This window comes from Apus apus, chromosome 4, assembly GCF_020740795.1.
Source record: "Apus apus isolate bApuApu2 chromosome 4, bApuApu2.pri.cur, whole genome shotgun sequence".
Classification (NCBI taxonomy): domain Eukaryota; kingdom Metazoa; phylum Chordata; class Aves; order Apodiformes; family Apodidae; genus Apus; species Apus apus.
This window is the reverse complement of record NC_067285.1, coordinates 88,636,234-88,654,141: the sequence shown is the minus strand read 5'-3', so window position 1 is coordinate 88,654,141 and position 17,908 is coordinate 88,636,234. Positions and strand designations below refer to the sequence as shown.

The window sequence follows — 17,908 nt, the reverse complement described above, 5'->3', positions numbered from 1 at the left end:
GAGGAGGGGGCACACCTTTAGGTGGTATGGTGTGGGACTTTTAAGATGGGAACAGTATTGGCTGGAAAACAGTAAAGTGAGGGAGGTGGAGGAGAGGTTTGACTCATTGTTCCATGTCTCCCTGTTTCTCAGTGTCTCTCATGGTAAAGCTTGTTATAATTGCAGCCATTTTGAGTAAACTTGACTTAGTGTATCAGGGAAGCAGAATTCAAAAGTTTCTGAATTTACCTCAGCACATTCAAGAGACAATAAAGGACTTCCTCCTAGTCTAAACAGTTGAGCAAGCTCACATTCTAAGAAAAGGTTTTCAACCTAGGGCACAAAGTACTAACTGCTGTGTAGCCATGATGGCTTTTGATGCTTTAAAACAAAACCTTTCAAACCAATGCTGAAACCACATTAGAGAACAAAGAAGCTTTTTCCACTTTCCAGTGGTGCAAAAGCATTCTGGGGGGAGGGCAGTTCCTTCTTTTACGTAGAAGATATTTTTGGATGGGCAGAGCAGCTAGCAAACAGCCTGTCCCTCACATGTGGATTTAATTTTTGCCACATGCCTGACTTGGCCACTAGAGGTGAAGACCCACCTGAAGCGATACTGAAAGGAAAATGTCCTTCTCCAAGGTACAGAATGACAGCCTTCCCTAGTAATTACTATAACAGCAAAGGAAAAAACACACTGGCTGGAGTATTAAGAGGGTTGGGGCTGGGCTAATTTGCATATGATGCGTGCAGAATAGTTTTGTCTAAACAGATTTATGTAACTCAACTGTTCCTGTCATGGGACCCAAGTATTGCAGTGACAGCTGAACAAGAAAACACACTAATATTCTGTTCAGAGAGGCAAAAACAACATTTGTGATTATGACTGGATGGAATAAATCATGTTACAAGTGTGCAGTGTGACACAGTGGTGATTCAAGATGTTTGTTCAGCCTGTATGCCAATGCTTTCACTGCATTCCACCTTCACTGAACCAGGAATGTCCCCCCCCGCCTCCCTTCCCAGTGATCTCAAACTTTTTCAGTACAGTTCTGAATATCTGAATACAACCTAAACTAGTAAAATGGTAACCAGTTCAGGTGAATTTGTTGACAGGAGTTTCTAGATCCTCAAAAGTTTTGAAAATCAAGGCACTTGTCTAAATATGGATTAAGGAGCATAAATTCAGGCTGCTGACTTGAAAAAGCTGGACTCTGGTCACAGCTAGATCCCTTCATGAGTAGTCTCAGTTCCCTACTATTTAATAAGGGCTGGTAATAGTGTAATGGATAAAGCTTTCCAATGGGATCACTATTTGATTAACTCAGTAGAAGGTTAACATGTGAGGTTTTTTTCCAAAAGTCCCAGAAATATTCATCTTACTTTTGTGGCCCATGTGTCCCCAGCCTGTGATGTAGCAGTAGGTATCTGGCCGAACCAGCTGGCCCTTGCTGGGCAAACAGACGGGTCTCACGTAACTTGTCTCACTTATCTCCTGGTCTAGTTCCACGATGCTGATATCATAGTCTACCACGGCTCTGTTGTAGCGTGGGTGGAGGATAATGGTCTTCACTAATCGGGTCTGCATGAAGCCAGATGGATGATCAAGATTGCTAATCCCAAACACTACTTTCCAAACAGCAGCATTTTCCCTCCTTTGTAAAAAAAAGAAAAAACGGGAAATTTCATTTGAGAGCGTTCTTTGAAGCTAAAATGCCCGAGAATGTTTTCTCCCTGACTTGCTTTGCAAAGCACACACATGTGCTATAAGAAAAAAATAATACTTGGGCATCATGACATAGAGCTAAGATCTGAGCAACAAAAGACAATGCCTTTCGTTTTCTCCCTGCCTGTTACCAAATGAATTAAAGCTCACATGTTCAGAAGAAATGCAACATACCAAGAAATGCAGTTGCTGAATGAAATGCCAAAGGCTCTCAAAAATCATCCCTCAGATCCTGTCCAAGTCTTAGGTACTCTCTTGTTCACTGGTGGGTGTGTACAAATGTCTCTAGGGTGACAAGATTGTTCAGTAGTAGGCTGCTGACAGCAGTGATCCCACAGAAGTCTCCAAGAAGCAATGATACTATGAATTTTTTTTTTATAATAGCCAGGAGAAAAGTCCTTTACTTATTGTGCAGTTATTCTGCAATAAGCCTACTTACTATGCCTAAGATCAAAGGTTACTTTGACTCTCACAATTGTTTAAGACTCTTCTGGTAAATATCCAAGATCATTATAAAATAGTGTATATGAGACAAGTGGAAAGACTGAACTATTGTTTGTTGAGCCACATGAGAAAAACATAAACTTTATGAAAAGCTTTCATATGTCTTCTCTTGATCAGAACTGGTCACAGGGTAAGTCACAGGATAAGTTAGACTGTGATTCTGAAAACCCTCAAAAAGTCAGCATTTTTCACAACTGATGAAAGACAGTTCCAAAATGTAGTGGCAGTCTTTCTGCATTTGGCAAAAATGAGAGAATTTGTATTTACTTCTTAATCCCACCCTTTGTTTTAGATCATCAGAAATAGTTCCTTCATAGGTAAAGAAATATTCCAAATACTCCTTAGCTTTATTTAAAAATAGATGGGGAAAGAAGATAAATTCCTTGTGAAGGACCCAAAATCTGATCAACACAATATTCTAGTTTGTATTATTCAGGTTTAGCACTCCGTCAGTTTAGAACGAAAGGTCATCTAGGTTACTCTTTTAAGTTTCAGGTTATTACTTCTCACTGAATGGAATCAGTTATTGAACAACCTTAGGGCTTGATATAATGTGACAGTCACAACTGAGGTCTCTCTGTTGTAATTTCCTGTAGCATTTCATGAATAGCCTCACACCTTGAGATACTCACACTATCCCCAGCCTCAAGTCTTCTGGTTCGGACACAAAAGCCACAAAATTTATCCCTACCACAAGTTCCATCAAGAGCCAGGAAAAAAAATAAAATAAAATAAAAAAATAATAACAACAACAACGACAACAACAATAATAATCACAAATACCAGATAACTCAGTGTTTCAGAAATAAAAAGACAAAATGGAAATTATAACTGAAAAAGGGAATGATTAACATTATAAAGAAACATCAGTCGAGATACTTGCTTACCACAGAATTTCTGCTGGCTTGAACAGAAAAAAGGTGCTTTGTGTAGTCTAAAATAATTTTCAGTCAGCAAGTATCAGTTTGAAGCAGGATTTAAGCACTGATGACAATTGCATAGCAGAAAAGTACTTTCTAACTACAGCAGAAAACATATATTTCAATTATCTTTAGCAAACTACTGAAAAAACTTTGGTGCAAGACAAAAGAAGTTGGTTAAGAAGCTTCCCTCCAAAAGGGAGATTCATGAAAAAGAAATGTTTGTTAATACCAAAAAGCTGACAGTGACTAAGAAAATGCCTAAGACATGTAAACTTCCTCTGCACTCCTAACTATCCACCACAGGGCCTCAGACATGAACAGGCACTGAGTAGTGGTTAATACTGACTTTTTCATTATTGCAATTCTAATAAAGGAGTGGAGTGTTTGTAATTAGAAAAGACAGTGACTTTAACATGCCAGTTGCACTGTGAATAAATGCTCAGTTTTTATTTTTACTAATGGCTCCAGCATTTTTCCAGGGTTATTTCTATGCTGTAGCTCAGGATGATTTTTTTAAATCTATGACAGCTGTATGAGAGATTTAGGATTTGTGTTGTGATCTTCTCCCTTTTCCTGTTTCCTGCTGCAAATCAGAGCATCTTCCTTTAGCTTTCATCAGTAGTGATGAATAATAAAGCATGTGAAAACCTAAGCTGATGCTGTTTTATACCATATACTTTCTTTTTTAGTCTACTAAAACCAGGCCTCTGGGATTTGCCATTCTGCAAAGGTCATCACCTACCCCCAGTGTGTTTGGTAGAGGAAGGAGGACTTGGTAATTCACATGTGCAAGTTGATGGGAACAGTATAACTGAGCCCTCTTACCCTTCAAAGCAGTGTGCTACTGTCAGGACCCATCTCTTGGCAATCAAAACACAGCCACATATGTGTCCACTTGGCTCACTCTGCAGGGAGCATTGCCATGGCCATCGGCCTGGGCGACTGGTCCTACCACCAAGGATCCTCTTGTTCATGCGAGCAGCTGGGCGACGGCCACAGTCTGGTGAGGAAGAGATGCAGGAGTTAATCATAACCACAGAAGCAGCACTTACCTTCTGACAAGAAAACTGGGCACAGAACAATATTAACAGTCATGAAATTACACTCAACAATCCAGTAAATGAAGTAATCAATATCCACACAGTAGTATCAAACACACCATTTCCATCCTTCATATCAAAGGATTTTTGACCAGTGCAGCCTGAAATATTAACCAAGCTAAATTTGGGATCCTGACTTCCCTTCTCTCAAGAGGTACCAGGCTGCCCTGCAGAAAATTTCCTGGGTTTATGTTCGTGTCTTTCTGTCACCTAGCAACATGTTTGGGCTACTTTGCACTATCCATAAGAACTGCTTCTGAAAATCTGCTCAGCAATAATGGCTTTTCTTAAGCCAGGTAGGAGGTGAATGTCACAGTTTACTCAGCTACATGGCATAAAGCTTGCTTTGTCCATGGAGATTACTAAGGGAGAATATCTGAAGACACTCCAATACTCTGTCCATTCTATTTTATAAGCCATTTCCCCTGGAAATTGTACTAGATTCCCAGCTGCCTGTTACTTTTCTGAAATAGCCCTTCATTTTTGTTTCACTTTATATTCCAGATTTGTAAGATCACAGACTTACTATTTATCCTATTTTACTCAGCCTGATTTAGAGAGAAAATAGCACAACCAGTTTCTGCAATCAGCTTTCCAAGGAATGATACACTGCCATTGACTGTGTCTGTGGAAATTTAGTGGTGGAGAAATAAACTGGAGCAATGGTTATTTAACTTGTAATTCTTACTGCGTTCAGTTAACTTCAGAAAGCAAAGGATTTTAAGTGCACCCCAAGTCAGAAGCAAACACCTGTGACAGGCTTTCTCTGCCCCCTCCGCAGTAAAAGTAATAAATGTTTTTATTAGTTTCCCAAATTTAGGTCATGCTTGGTGTTTAATTTTCCCCATGTTGAGCTAATCCATAATTTAAATGTTCTTCAGCCAAGTCCTCTTTGTCTGTAGAACACAATTTCATTGAAGATGAACAATTTCTACATTTTCAAACCACTTAAGCTTGCACAAACTGCTATGCCTACTGACTTGGTCTGTAGTTTCCTACTTCAGGCTCTTCTGTACCCTTCACAACTAAGCAGATCACAGCTTCAACTCCCAGGCAGACAGGCTCCTAAGCACTCTCTGGTAAAGGATATTTTCAGCACAAAGTATTATCACATTAATTTTTGGAATCTGATTGCTGACACCATTAATTCTGTGAGAGCAGGACTGGGTTACTGCAATGCATAGGCTTGTAGTCAAAAAATAAGAAAAGCTGGTGAAACTGAACAGGGCAGGGGGGAATAAAATGCAAAACTGGATGCTGCAGAAGTCTAGTAAAATTTCAGAATTAATCTGCACTAAATACATGCATTTGTTAAACTAATTTAACACATCTGGAAAATATATGTGTTTTATATGCACTTCTCTCTTACCTGCTTTACTGCAGAAGAGAGCCACTTTGCTTCTGCTTCGACACTTCTGTCTAAAAATTGAAACAAGAACATGGTGGAAAACTCACTTAACTGGTGCAATTTTTGGTAATTTGCAAACAGCACAGGTATTGTACTTGTGAACCAGCTGTTAAAAATTCCCCCAAACTGTAAAAAGAAACAAAAGGAACTTTTTATGCCAGATCATCCATGGTCTGCCTAGAGATAATTCAAAATATTGGTTCAGCTTTACAAAGCATTTCATGAATGGATGGTACATATTTTGCAGAGCAGCTCACTCTGTGATCCAGCTCTGAGGTCAGCTGGGAGGTACAGTCTTGTCACCATTTGACTCAGTTTGACAACAACTCTCTTGATCCCCTCCCCCTCCCACCCAGGTAGAGAAGGAGAGAGAAAAAGAGAGAGACTCTGCTGGATTGAAAACTAAGCTACACAGCTTTAATTAAACACTGATGATATAAGAAAATATATACAATTATATACAAATGTGTTCCCCCCCACCCCCAGCAACTCCCACAGCATCTTCTGAGCTGGGAACAGTCCCGAAAAATCTCAGAGCTGCTGCTGAAGAGAGCAGAGAGTGATGAGGGTCAGGAGAGCTCGAGCCTGGGGGTTGGCAGTGATGGATGGATGGAGTCCTCCCTGGACACCAGCCATGGATGGAAGAGAAGGGAAGAAGCAGCAGGAAGGAAGTTGTCTTCTGTGATCTCTGACCTTCCTCTGAGCTTACGTAGATACATGGAATGGAATATCTCTGGCCAGTTTTGCTGTCTGTCTAACTCAGCCTCCTATGGGGGGTCAAAGATCTCACTGTAGTGTCTGAGCCGGCAGAGTGAAGGTGCGACCTTGGAGCCCCAGCAGTTAGAAAAACATTCCACTCTTATCAGTCTCAGTTGGAACACTGCTACTAGCTAAAAGAAAGCTTACTGAAGGGGAAAAAAAAAATCAGCAAAAGGAAAATTGGCTTCATCCTGGCTCAAACCAGGACAAGTCTGTCAAATCTTAGTTTATGGCACCTGAAAGCACAGAGATTGCCATTCTCCTCTTCCTCACAGCTGAAGGACAGGATTTCCTTTGAAATGCCTTTGGTAACAGATGATCTTTCATGCCATAACACTTTGGGCACTTTGAAAAAAACCCAGGAAGTTTGCAAAATTAAGTTTGAAAACAACAAAAAATAATAATTTCTGTTGAAAAATTTCAGATGAGAGAGGAAAGAAGTGATTCTCTGTCGAAGGAAAGGAGATCCTAGTTATAACAGTGGGCTTGGTGCTCTCCTAGCTGACCGCTGTTTTATTTCCACGACTTTTTCATTTCTATGTATATGTGCATTTCTGAGGCAGATGCAGAGCTAAATTAGACTGGATACACAGATGAGCTGCTCCCCAGGTAATTCTTTGAAGGCTGCAATCTCAGTAGGGTGTCAGTATCTTTAAAATTGCAACCATCTAAAAAGAGGCTACGTTCGATTTTAAGTCACACAACAACAGTGTGACAACAAGCTCACCAGATTAGCCTGAATCTGTGATTTGACCAGACCTCTGTACCTTACACTGCACATACCCCATTCAAATACTGTGCAGACAAGTCTACTTTCTGTTCCTGAAAACACGAACCATAACATTCTGTTTCTAGAGATCAATTTCAGGAAACTCTGTGCACAAGTTTGAGGAATATTTGCACTCTGAAAACCCCCACTACAACACGGATTATCACAGAATCACAGAGTCAACACAGTTAGAAAAGACCCCCCCAAGCCATCAACACAAAAAAACCAAATCAAATCAAACCCAAAAAAACCCATGTCCACTAGAGCATGTCCTGAAAAGCCATGTCTACACTTTTTTTTAACACCTCCAGGGATCGTGATTCTACCACCTCCCTGGGCAGTCCATTCCAGCACCTGACTACTCTTTCAGTATAGAATTTCTTCCTGACATCCAATATAAACCTCCCCTGCCACAACTTCAGGCCATTTCCTCTAGTCCTGTCATTTTTCACTTGGGAGAAGAGGCCAACACCCACCTCCCTCCAACCTCCTTTAAGGTAGTTGTACAGGGCAATGTGGTCTCCCCTCAGCCTCCTTTTCTCCAAAGACTTGTTCTCTAGACCCTTCACCAGCTTGCCAGCTCTCCTCTGGACATGCTCCAGCACCTCAACGTCCTTGTTATAGTGAGAGGCCCAGAACTGAACACAGTACTTGAGGTGTGGCCTCCCCAGTGCTGAGTACAGGGGCATGACCACTTCCCTTCTCCTGCTGGCCACTCTTCCTGATACAAGCCAGGATGCTGTTGGCCTTATTGGCCACCTGGGCACACTGCTGGCTCATATTCAGCTAGGTGTCAACCAACACCCCCAGGTTCTTTTCCTCTTGGCAGCTTTCCAGCCACTCTTCCCCAAGCCTGTAGCATTGCCTGGTGTTGGTGTGGCTGAAACGACCAGGCACCATCCTCTAAATGAAGAAATAAAAATGAACTTAAACAAACAGGGAAAATACTAATGTAAAACAGAACTAGTACAAAGCTGAGACGCAGGAAAGCAAAAGGTACTTGCAGACACATTTTTTAGTATTCTGCGATTATGGAAAAGTTTCAGTTCAGAAAACCATGGAGCCAAACAAAAGAAAAGTCAGTGAATTCTTCAGTTTTGTCTCTTCACATGTGTTGCACCTCTGCATTTACCCAAGACAGTCTTTCCTTCTGAAACAGAAGGATCTTCTATGGAACAAGGACATTCTGAAACCTCCTAGGCATTTGGAAGAGAACAGAGAAACAATTATCTGCTTTTTTAATAATGCAGTTGCAGATAGGGGTTAGGTGGTTCTACAGTTTTGTCCTGGATGCGTAAATTCATTGGCTCTTCAGTCTCAAAGTCATACCTTCAATGTCTCAAAAATGAGATCCTGGCTTCTCATTACCAACTACCTTTCAGGTAGTTCTAGAGACTGATTAGGTCTCCCCTCAGCCTCCTTTTTCTCAAACTAAACATTCCCAGCTCCTTCAAGCATTCTTCATAAGATTTATTCTCTAGGCCCTTCACCAACTTTGTTGCCCTCCTCTGTACTCGCTCCAGCACCTCGATATCTGTCTTGAACTGAGGTGCCCAAAACTGGACGCAATACTCCAGCTGTGGCCTCACCAGTGCTGAGGACAGGGGGACAATCACCCCTCTGCTTCTGCTGGTCACACCATTTCTAACACAAGCCAGGATGCCATTGGCTTTCTTGGCCACCTGGGCACACTGCTGGCTCATATTCAGCCGCTTGTCAATTAGAACCCCCAGGTCCTTTTCTGCCAGACACTTTCCAGCCACACTTCCCCAAGCCTGTAGTGTTGCCTGGGGTTGTTGTGGCCCAAGTGCAGGACCTGGCACTTGGCCTTGTTGAAGCCCAGACCATTAACATTAGCCCAACAATCCAATCTAACCAAGTCTCTCTGTAGAGCCTCCCTATCCTCATGCAGATCAACACTACTGCCTGGCTTGGTGTCATCTGCAAACTTACTGATGATACACTCTATGTCCTTATCAAGATCATCAATAAAGATGTTAAGCAGAAACAGTCCCAACACTGAGCCCTGAGGAACACCACTTGTGACTGGCCACCAGCTGGGTTTGACTCCATTGACCACCACTCTTTGGGCCCGACTGTCCAGCCAGTGCTTGATCCAACAGATCGTGTGCTCATCCAGGCCATAAGCAGCCAGGTTTTTTTATGAGACTTCTATGGGGAACCATGTCAAATGCTTTTTGGAGGTCCAGATAGACAGTAGCCACAGCTTTTCCCTCATCCAATAGTCGGGTCATCAGGTTATAAAAGGAGATCAGGTTCATCAGGCAGGACGTGCCTTTCACAAACCCATGCTGACTGGGCCTGACCCCTGGTTATCCTCTATATGTCTTCTAATAACACTCAAGATGATCTGCTCCATGACCTTCCCTGGTACCAAGGTCAGACTGACAGGTCTATAGTTTCCTGGATCCTCCTTTCTTGCCTTTCTTATAGATGGGTGTTACATTTGCTACCCTCCAGTCCATTTGGACCTCCCCAGTTATCCAGGACTTCAGGTAAATAATGGAAAGTGGCCTGGTGATCACATCTGCCAACTCTTTCAGCACCCTTGGATGTAGCCCATCCGGTCCCATAGACCTGTGTGTCTAAGTGGTGTAGCAGGTCTCTGACCACTTCCTCTTTCATTGTGATGACCTCATTGTGCATCCCCTCCCAGTTCATGTGGCTGTGTATCCAGGGAACAGCTAGTTCCACTGCTAAAGACTGAGGCAAAGTAGGTGTTGAGCACCTCAGCCTTTTCCTCATCCTTTGTTACTAAGATTCCCTTTGCATCCAATAAAGGATGGAGATTTTCCCTAATCCTCCTTTTGCTGTTAATGAACTTACTGAAACATTTTTTATTACCCCTAACAGCTAGTTAGGTAGTTAGCTGTAGCTAGTTTGAGCTCTAGCTGTGCTTTGGCTCTAATTTTCACCCTGCATAGGTTTACTTCATCTTTATAGACTTCATAAATGACCTGTCCCCTCTTCCAAAGGTCATAGACTCTCCTTTAGGGACCTAAGGTCCAGCCAAAGGTCCCTATTTAGCCAGGCTGGTCTCCTACCCCACTTACTGGTTTTTGGCACACAGGGACAGCCTGCTCCTGTACCTTTAAAACTTCTTTCTTGAAGCATGTCCAGCCTTCCTGGACTCCTTTATCCTTCAAGGCAGCCTCCCAAGGGACTTTGTCAATCAGTCTTCTGAGCAGGTCAAGGTTTGCTCTCTGGAAGTCTAAGGTGGCAGTTTTACTAACCCCTCTCCTTGTTTCTACAAGGATCAAAAACTCAATCATCTCATGTTCACTGTGTCCTAGGCAGCCTCCAACTTTTACTTCCCCCACAAGATTTTCCCTGTTCACCAGAAGCAGGTCCAGGAGGGCACCCTCCCTGGTCGACTCGCTTATCAGCTATGTGAGGAAGTTATCTTCCACACATTCCAGGAACCTCTTGGAATGTTCCCTCTCTGCTGTGTTGTATTCCCAGCAGATGTCTGGGAGGTTAAAGTCCCGCACAAGAACAACAGCAAGTGACTGGGAGATTTTTCCCAACTGCTTATAGAAATCTTCATCCACCTCACTGCTTTGGTTGGGAGGTCTATAGCAGACTCCCACAGTGATATCAGCTTTATCAGCTTTAGATGTTGCTGCAGGTTTTGCTATATAGAACTTACTGGACTTTCTTGGTCAGCAGGAATTTAATGAAGCTGTCTGGTCTGGGTACTTCAAGGGCATCACCTCCATGCCACTTAAATGTTGCTAGTCTAGCAGAATGGGCCCCTGAGGAGTCACAAGGTGAATTAAAAAGAGACTGCAGTTGTAGTAGACACTGAAATAGTTTTAGACTGAATCTCAGCAACTCACATCAGTGTGTGCTGGGATTTATACAGATACCTTGGGGAAAAAAAAAAGCTTACCAGAGGGAGTTTGTCAGCCTCCACTGCTAAGTGACTACACAAAGCAGCGAAATAAAGCTCATTTACCTGACACTTACCCATTCACTAGAAGTGCATGTAAAGTGGATGCATTTTTATTCTTCCAGTCTGAATGCAGGTTCAGCCATTTTTGATGCTGCGTTTCGTCATCCTCTACCACAATTTCTGTTTTGGATGGTCCTCTGAAACAAATTAAAGACATTCACAGACCTTCCATTAGGTCTCTGTGTTACAATTATGAAGGTGAAGAGTCCCTAATGCCTCCTGTTTACTGCAAAGATACTGAGCGGAATGTTATGTCGAAGCCACATGGAGCAGAATCATAGTTAGGGGAATGAAATCACCCCAGGAAGCCCAACCAGTAACACGTAACTGTCTCTGACATTGTTATTTTCTGACAAGAACCAGAATTGGAATCAGGAACAGCAAGCGCCTTCTGGTGGCATTTACTGTAGTGCATACATTAACATACTATTTCTACAGTTTTCTGCTTACAAAAATACAAAAATACAAAGAGGTAAAATTAAAAATATTTTCTTACATTCCTATCTTTGGAAATCCATCAAAACTTAACAGTAAAGAACAGCCTGCGTCTTGTTAATAATACTTGACAGTGTTTCTAAGTCCAAGCTGTCTGCTTTGCAAAACAGAAAAAAAACCATGGGTGACTACATCAAACCTGTCCTTCTGCAGCAAATTAAAATGAATATGAAAGTAACTTAGAATGGTTCACCAAGAGATATTTTCATATATCCACTCCCTCAGTTATTGCCTGATAGACTAAAGCCACTGAAGAAATTGGTTTGAGTAAATCTCAACTGCTAAAAGGAAAGAAAAAAAGAGTGATTTTTTTTTTTTTTTATATGGCCTTAAAAGTCATGCAGCTTTCCAGAAGAGAACCATCCATGATTAGCCATCAATCCCTGTCAATGAGAAGGACTTTCAAGGACTGCTCTCCTGAACACTGGTCAAAGGCCAAATTCTAAATTCTACTTCATGGATAAGAGAGTGAGAAAAGTTCAGAAAAATTGTGATATGTCCTAAAACTTGACTCTGAACCCAATCTCATGTGGTAGTACCTAGTATGCCAGCCAGGTTATTAGTTTTTCTTTAAATCCAGTGCTCAGTATTAACTATATCTCTTTTAAAATATTTACAAAAGTCCAGCATCCTTTATCCACTTGAATGCATCAGTTTTGTCAGTGCAACAAAAGGGAAATGTTTCCAACAAGGTTGGCAGAATTAATTAGACTCTGAGGTCATAGCCCTGGATCCTGCCTGTTACGTGACTTATTTTTCAAAACCTTCTCTGGGCATATGAAGCAAATATCATTCTATGATGTACTACTCAGAATGTGCAGGCAGATAATAACAGGCATTTTTAAAGACTCTTTCCTCATTTAGAGAAAGCTGTTTGCGGCAAAAAGAGCTTTCTCCCTCAGTGCCTGCTTACAGCAAACACAGGACTCTTTATTTCCATCATTTGCTTATTTCCCATTCTTTTTCCTACCAAACATATACAAATTACTTTTTTTAAGATTATATTCTGCCTCATGATCTTCTGTGAACAATGATGTTCACCACTGTCTGAGGCAATATTTTATGTAGCTGTAAATAGTGTGTGGTCTATAAAACACGTAACTCAAAAGATATGCAAAAAGGTGTAAATATCAAGCCACCTGATGGATCCAAATCTGTATTATCCCAAATACCAGACTATTTTTGCTGAAACCTGTAGTTCTGAATTACAGCTTATGATGCTATAATAATCATTAAACAGATATACTTCTAAACAAACCTACAAGATGCTTAAGCCTGTATGAAGTTTTATAATATACAAGTTATTATACTTAGTAAAATTATGGCTATGCCTTTTTTCCTTGGTAGTCACAGCTTGCTATAATACACTCAAAACCAGTATACCCTAATTTATGTCTTTAGAATGCCTTCTAAAACCATTTACAGAGCTTTTCACCCTTGATGTTTATACAAGGTTTTCCTTCAGATAGGCAAGGGCCACTCCTTGGCTCCTTTCATCTATTTTAATTAGAAATAGCCAGAATGATGGGGACCTAAGATCCTCATTTCTAGCTGAAGAAAGCTGCAGACAATGGTTGGCATTTGTGGAGAGACCAGAGAATACTGGCAATTGCCAGACAATGAGGGAACATGAGCTAAAAATGTTGGAGGAGTAAGGACTTGGGCTGGTGTGAGCATCCATGGGGGCTGCTGTGCCAGGAGTACATTATAATAGGGACTGTAAAGGTCTCAGAGAAAAGGAGGGAGGTACAGCAATGGGGGACTCATTTTAGCCAGACCTATCCTGTGCCCCAGAAACAGGCCCAGCAGGCCACAGGTTCTACTTGGTCCCTCTTGAAGCTGTAGCACACAATTTATTTTGTGGACACACTCTAAATAAAATGGAAGAAGGATCTTTTAATAGAGAGAGCTGCATTAATTCATAATTTCTTCATAACAATATTTTGCTTTACTGAGTTTCTTACAGACTCCAACAACAAGACTGTAGATGCTAATTACTTTAAGACAGCATTCTACATCTTTGACTTAAAAATTAGCTCTCTTGCCTATTTTTTATTTCAGCAGCCTGCCAAAGTTGACCTACATTAAGTCAATCTGCACAAAAGTCAAGTGTGTGGCCATATGTGATATCTTTCAAGACTTCATGCAAGCCAAACAAAGAATCTTTATGAAGGTATTTATGTATTTATTATGTATAAGATATAATATGTTTAATATTAAATACTTTTTAAAGGCTCTTTCACATCTTTGCAATTTTCTTTTTTAATTATTATTTTTCCTTTGGTTTGCATATAACAGAACAGCTTTGTTCAGAACCTTGGTGTTGATTTTAGACTAATGCTTTTCATTTCTACCTGCATTGCAACAATAAGCAAAATTGAAACTATATTTCTTGACTTAAAATGTGTATACCTGGAACATAATGTAAAGTCTCAAGGCACCTCAGTTTAAAGGGATATTCAGAAACTGGAGAGGGTCATGCAGCTGACTTTCAAATTTTCTAGGGGCTTCTATCACTGACACACAAGGGGAGGCTGAGGAAACTGGAATTGTTTACTCTTGTGAAGAGGAAGCTAGGGGACAATTTCATAGCAACCTGCAGCTACTTGAAGAGAAATTGAAAGAAAATGGAATAAAATTTTTCTCAGTAGTGCTGCATGGTAAAACAAGGGGAAATGGCCTAGAGTTGCAGCTTTAATTAACACTCCTGGTTGATTCAGGCCATCTCTCCATGTTCTCTGTAAAAAAATAAATAAATAAAAAAAATTCTTATGCTGTCCTCAAAATCTTTTCAGATCCTCCCTGTTTGATGCTAAATGAGAAATTAAGCTTACTCTCCACTCCATCATCTGAATGACTCACAACACTGAGTATCTCCCCAGACACACTGGGATGTGTCTAACCAACCCCTGTCCTCTCCATATACCTTTATGGTTTCACAATGAATCATGAACAGCCTTGTATAATTTCATCTTTTTTCCCTATCTCCTTACTTATTTCAAGTGTCATTTCACATGGTGTGAAAGATTAAAATACATCACATCTACTGTTTCTTGCCTATCTACCATGCCTCTGCCTTTTCAAGGAATAAATAAAGCAAATCTGACATGATTTGTTATTGATAAATATGTTCTGCCTGTTAGTAAGACCTTAGAGTTCTGTAACTATTTGTTGATAACTGAAGCTAGGCAACTAGCTTGTAAATATCTGCATCTTCCTCTTGTTCCCTTTTTAATGAAAAGTGGCATATCTAATAGTTTTGAGCCTGATGTAGCCATTCTCCAGAACTTGTCAAAACTACTGGCTGCCATTATTGGCAGCCATAATGGAGATCTGTCATAGTTATAACTCTTAAATGCTCCTGGATGAATTTCAGCAAAACTAGTTACTTTGAAATGCAATGTACAGCTTCTTATTATCTTACTATAGCCCTAATTCTTATGCTTTTGTCATCTTAGATAGTCAACAAGTTTTGGTGAGGTTTCTTTATGGGTTTGCTTTCGGGTTTTTTGTTTGTTTGCTTAGCTTTTTTAAATATTCCTGGCTTTTCTAATTCTGTCTCCAGATGTTTATGCTGTTGCTCTGTATCAGTTCTTTTAAGTTTGAACTACATCTCAACCCTCCAGAATTCTGCTTCCAGTTTCAGGTTACTGTACAGGTTGTGCCTCAGTCAAGGTAGTCTTGCTGCTTCACAGAAGATGTCTCCAAGATATAATGAACATCAAAGGGCACATTCTAACATATCTAATTTCTGTAAACTAAGAAGTTTCCTTTAATTTAAGGCAATTAAAAAAAAAGTTATTAAATTACTCTACAAAATCACTTATAAAATCAGGAAGGCAAGACACGTTAATTTGCCGTAGCACTTACGTCTACCTGTGTGGGAAATTCTAACTTAGATTTTACTAACTTCTCAAATTTCAATTTAAAAATTTAAAAATTAGAATATTTAACACATTTCATTTCAAGCTATGTATTTCCTTATGTGTGTTTAAGAGAAGGCTCTTTAGAATTAAAGAAGAAAAATAAAACCCAGTCTGTTTTCTAGTTATAAATGTGCTCGCACTGGGGAAAAAGTAGTATTAGGGTGATGTCATTACATAAGTTGTACAATGGAAATATTAGAAGATCAGCTTTCAAAGCATTCTAGCCTGCTACCTGCTTATCATTGTGGACAACAGTCAAAGTTTATAGTATATAGTATACTGAAACACCAGGAACATTATGACTTGCATACTAAATCATAATGAAAAAAAAATAAATTGAAGGCAGGGACTAATTTTAGGTTATAAAGTTAATGTTCTTTGCAGCACTAAAAGTAACACAGTTAGGGATACTTCCACACAGCAATGGTTCTAATACCTCATTCTCCCTATACCACTCATTCAAATTTATTAATTGGCAAGTTTAGAATAAAGTATAACCCATAAAGTGGATTCCTTCTCCCTTAACAGTAACAGTAACATTTCTCTGTTCATCTTCTATAATTCCATTGTTTCAAGTGGCATGTTACAGCAGGCTTGGAAAAGAAAGCCTTGTGTTATGCCAGAAGGCAATGAATAATGTGTGTACGGGCACTAATATAAAACAAATAAGGCCTATTTCAGAGCTGGAACAGCATCTGTTTCCTATCTGTACTTACTTACTAGTTCAGATGTTTCTTGTTCAGCAGAATTTTATAAAGCCATGACTGTGCCATAGAATACGGAGTAAAAGATCAAAACCTTCATTTTAACAGCATTGAAATCGGAGAAATCTTAAATTTTAATGTTAAAACATATAGAGACACAGAAAGGGGAAATTTAAAAGATTCACAGCATTGACAGAAAAATAAAACATGTATGATTAAATAGATCTTAAATTTTTTGGTGGAAAGTAGGTTATCACCATGGTAATTCCAGATTTCAAAATGCTTAAGTCTTAGGTCCTAATGGATAGACTACTCAACCTTATCAAGAATGTGTTAAAACGTAATTACACTGAAAAAAAACCCAAACAAATGCTTGCTTTTTTACTGTAATTTTAGCCTCTGTAAGTTACAGGATTCATAAAGTATGACTTTGTAGCTGAACTTAGAAAAGACAATTTTGGGCTATCTAAATTTAAAACTTTACATAAAGTAGAGCTTTTTCTTAGCTGAAAGTCTTAATTCAGCTTCAAATTATATGTACAGTTCTTCATTTAAGGTTAACTATCTTTTAGTTTTATAAGACGAAGGACACATTTCAAAGAAAAATGTTGTTTTGAAATAAAATTTTAAGTGTTTCATTTTTAAAAGTTTAAACAATTACTTTTATAGCTTTTTTCCCCTGCTGAAACTATTCACAAGATTTGAAAAAAAAAAAAATAAATTACTGTTACTTTTATTCAACATTGTCCTTTACAGAATTATTATTCACTAAGAAACGTCCTCATAGTTCTACTGGTAATAACACATCAGCCACTTCAACTTGCAGATTCCAACTGCAAGATCAAATAGTGACATTTGGCAAAACATCTTTTCAACATACTCTTTTAGTAACAATCACGTAATGTTTATAGAAGTGGTGAAAGTGCCTAGATTTTAATGAGCTTTTTTTCCTGCCACAGTTCACAAAATTTTATTACCGCTTTTCTCTATGAACCATTTCCACACTAGGTCTAACACTGATAATTTACATCTAACTCCAGCACTCCAACTTGTCCTACAAAATTAATCAGTGCTACAAACTACTGACCTTACCCTAAACCCATCTGATTGCAGGCCAGTTGGCTTAAATTTTCTTGCCATTCATCAGCACAAACATGGTTGTCAGCAGCTGACCTGTGAATGGTCAGGAACATCAAGGAATTCACGTTTTTAGACAGGGTAACTGCAAAGAAAAAGAAAAATAGCTTCACTATTATTTCACAGTTAATTTTACAAATGGCATACTGTAAATACACAACTACAATCAAAAGAGCTTTCCAAGATGCTAACACTTTTGCTGATTATATATGCTCAATAGCAATGTAATTTAAAACCAAGGCAACTGTGGCTATCAGAACTTTGCTAACATTGAACAGCACGAAACACTAAACAACAGAGGCACCTTGAGGATTCTGTTGCTTCTCTCCCCAGGTGAAACGTATGTATTAATCCTAGATTACTCCTTTTCAAATATGCATTTCTAAAACAGTTCTTCTCTGTTGCATAGGTTTTATTAAATTCTTCTGTTTACTAATGTTCATACAATGTTAAATACTTTAAAATATTTATACACTTTACTTCAATATCAATACAAAGTATT

The 17,908-nt window shown here is 39.5% G+C and overlaps 1 protein-coding gene across 1 annotated transcript in view; it reads right to left on the bottom strand.

Moving 5' to 3' along the window:
• Positions 1 to 17,908, bottom strand: part of CORIN (corin, serine peptidase) — a 112,999-nt gene that overhangs the window by 1,199 nt on the left and 93,892 nt on the right. The window contains exons 16-20 of the mRNA XM_051617632.1: positions 17,362 to 17,491; positions 11,159 to 11,281; positions 5,602 to 5,651; positions 3,958 to 4,132; positions 1,363 to 1,634 (exon numbers count right to left, since the gene is read on the bottom strand). Of these exons, the coding sequence (XP_051473592.1) occupies positions 1,363 to 1,634; positions 3,958 to 4,132; positions 5,602 to 5,651; positions 11,159 to 11,281; positions 17,362 to 17,491 (750 nt within the window). The remainder of the gene's footprint in view (positions 1 to 1,362; positions 1,635 to 3,957; positions 4,133 to 5,601; positions 5,652 to 11,158; positions 11,282 to 17,361; positions 17,492 to 17,908) is intronic.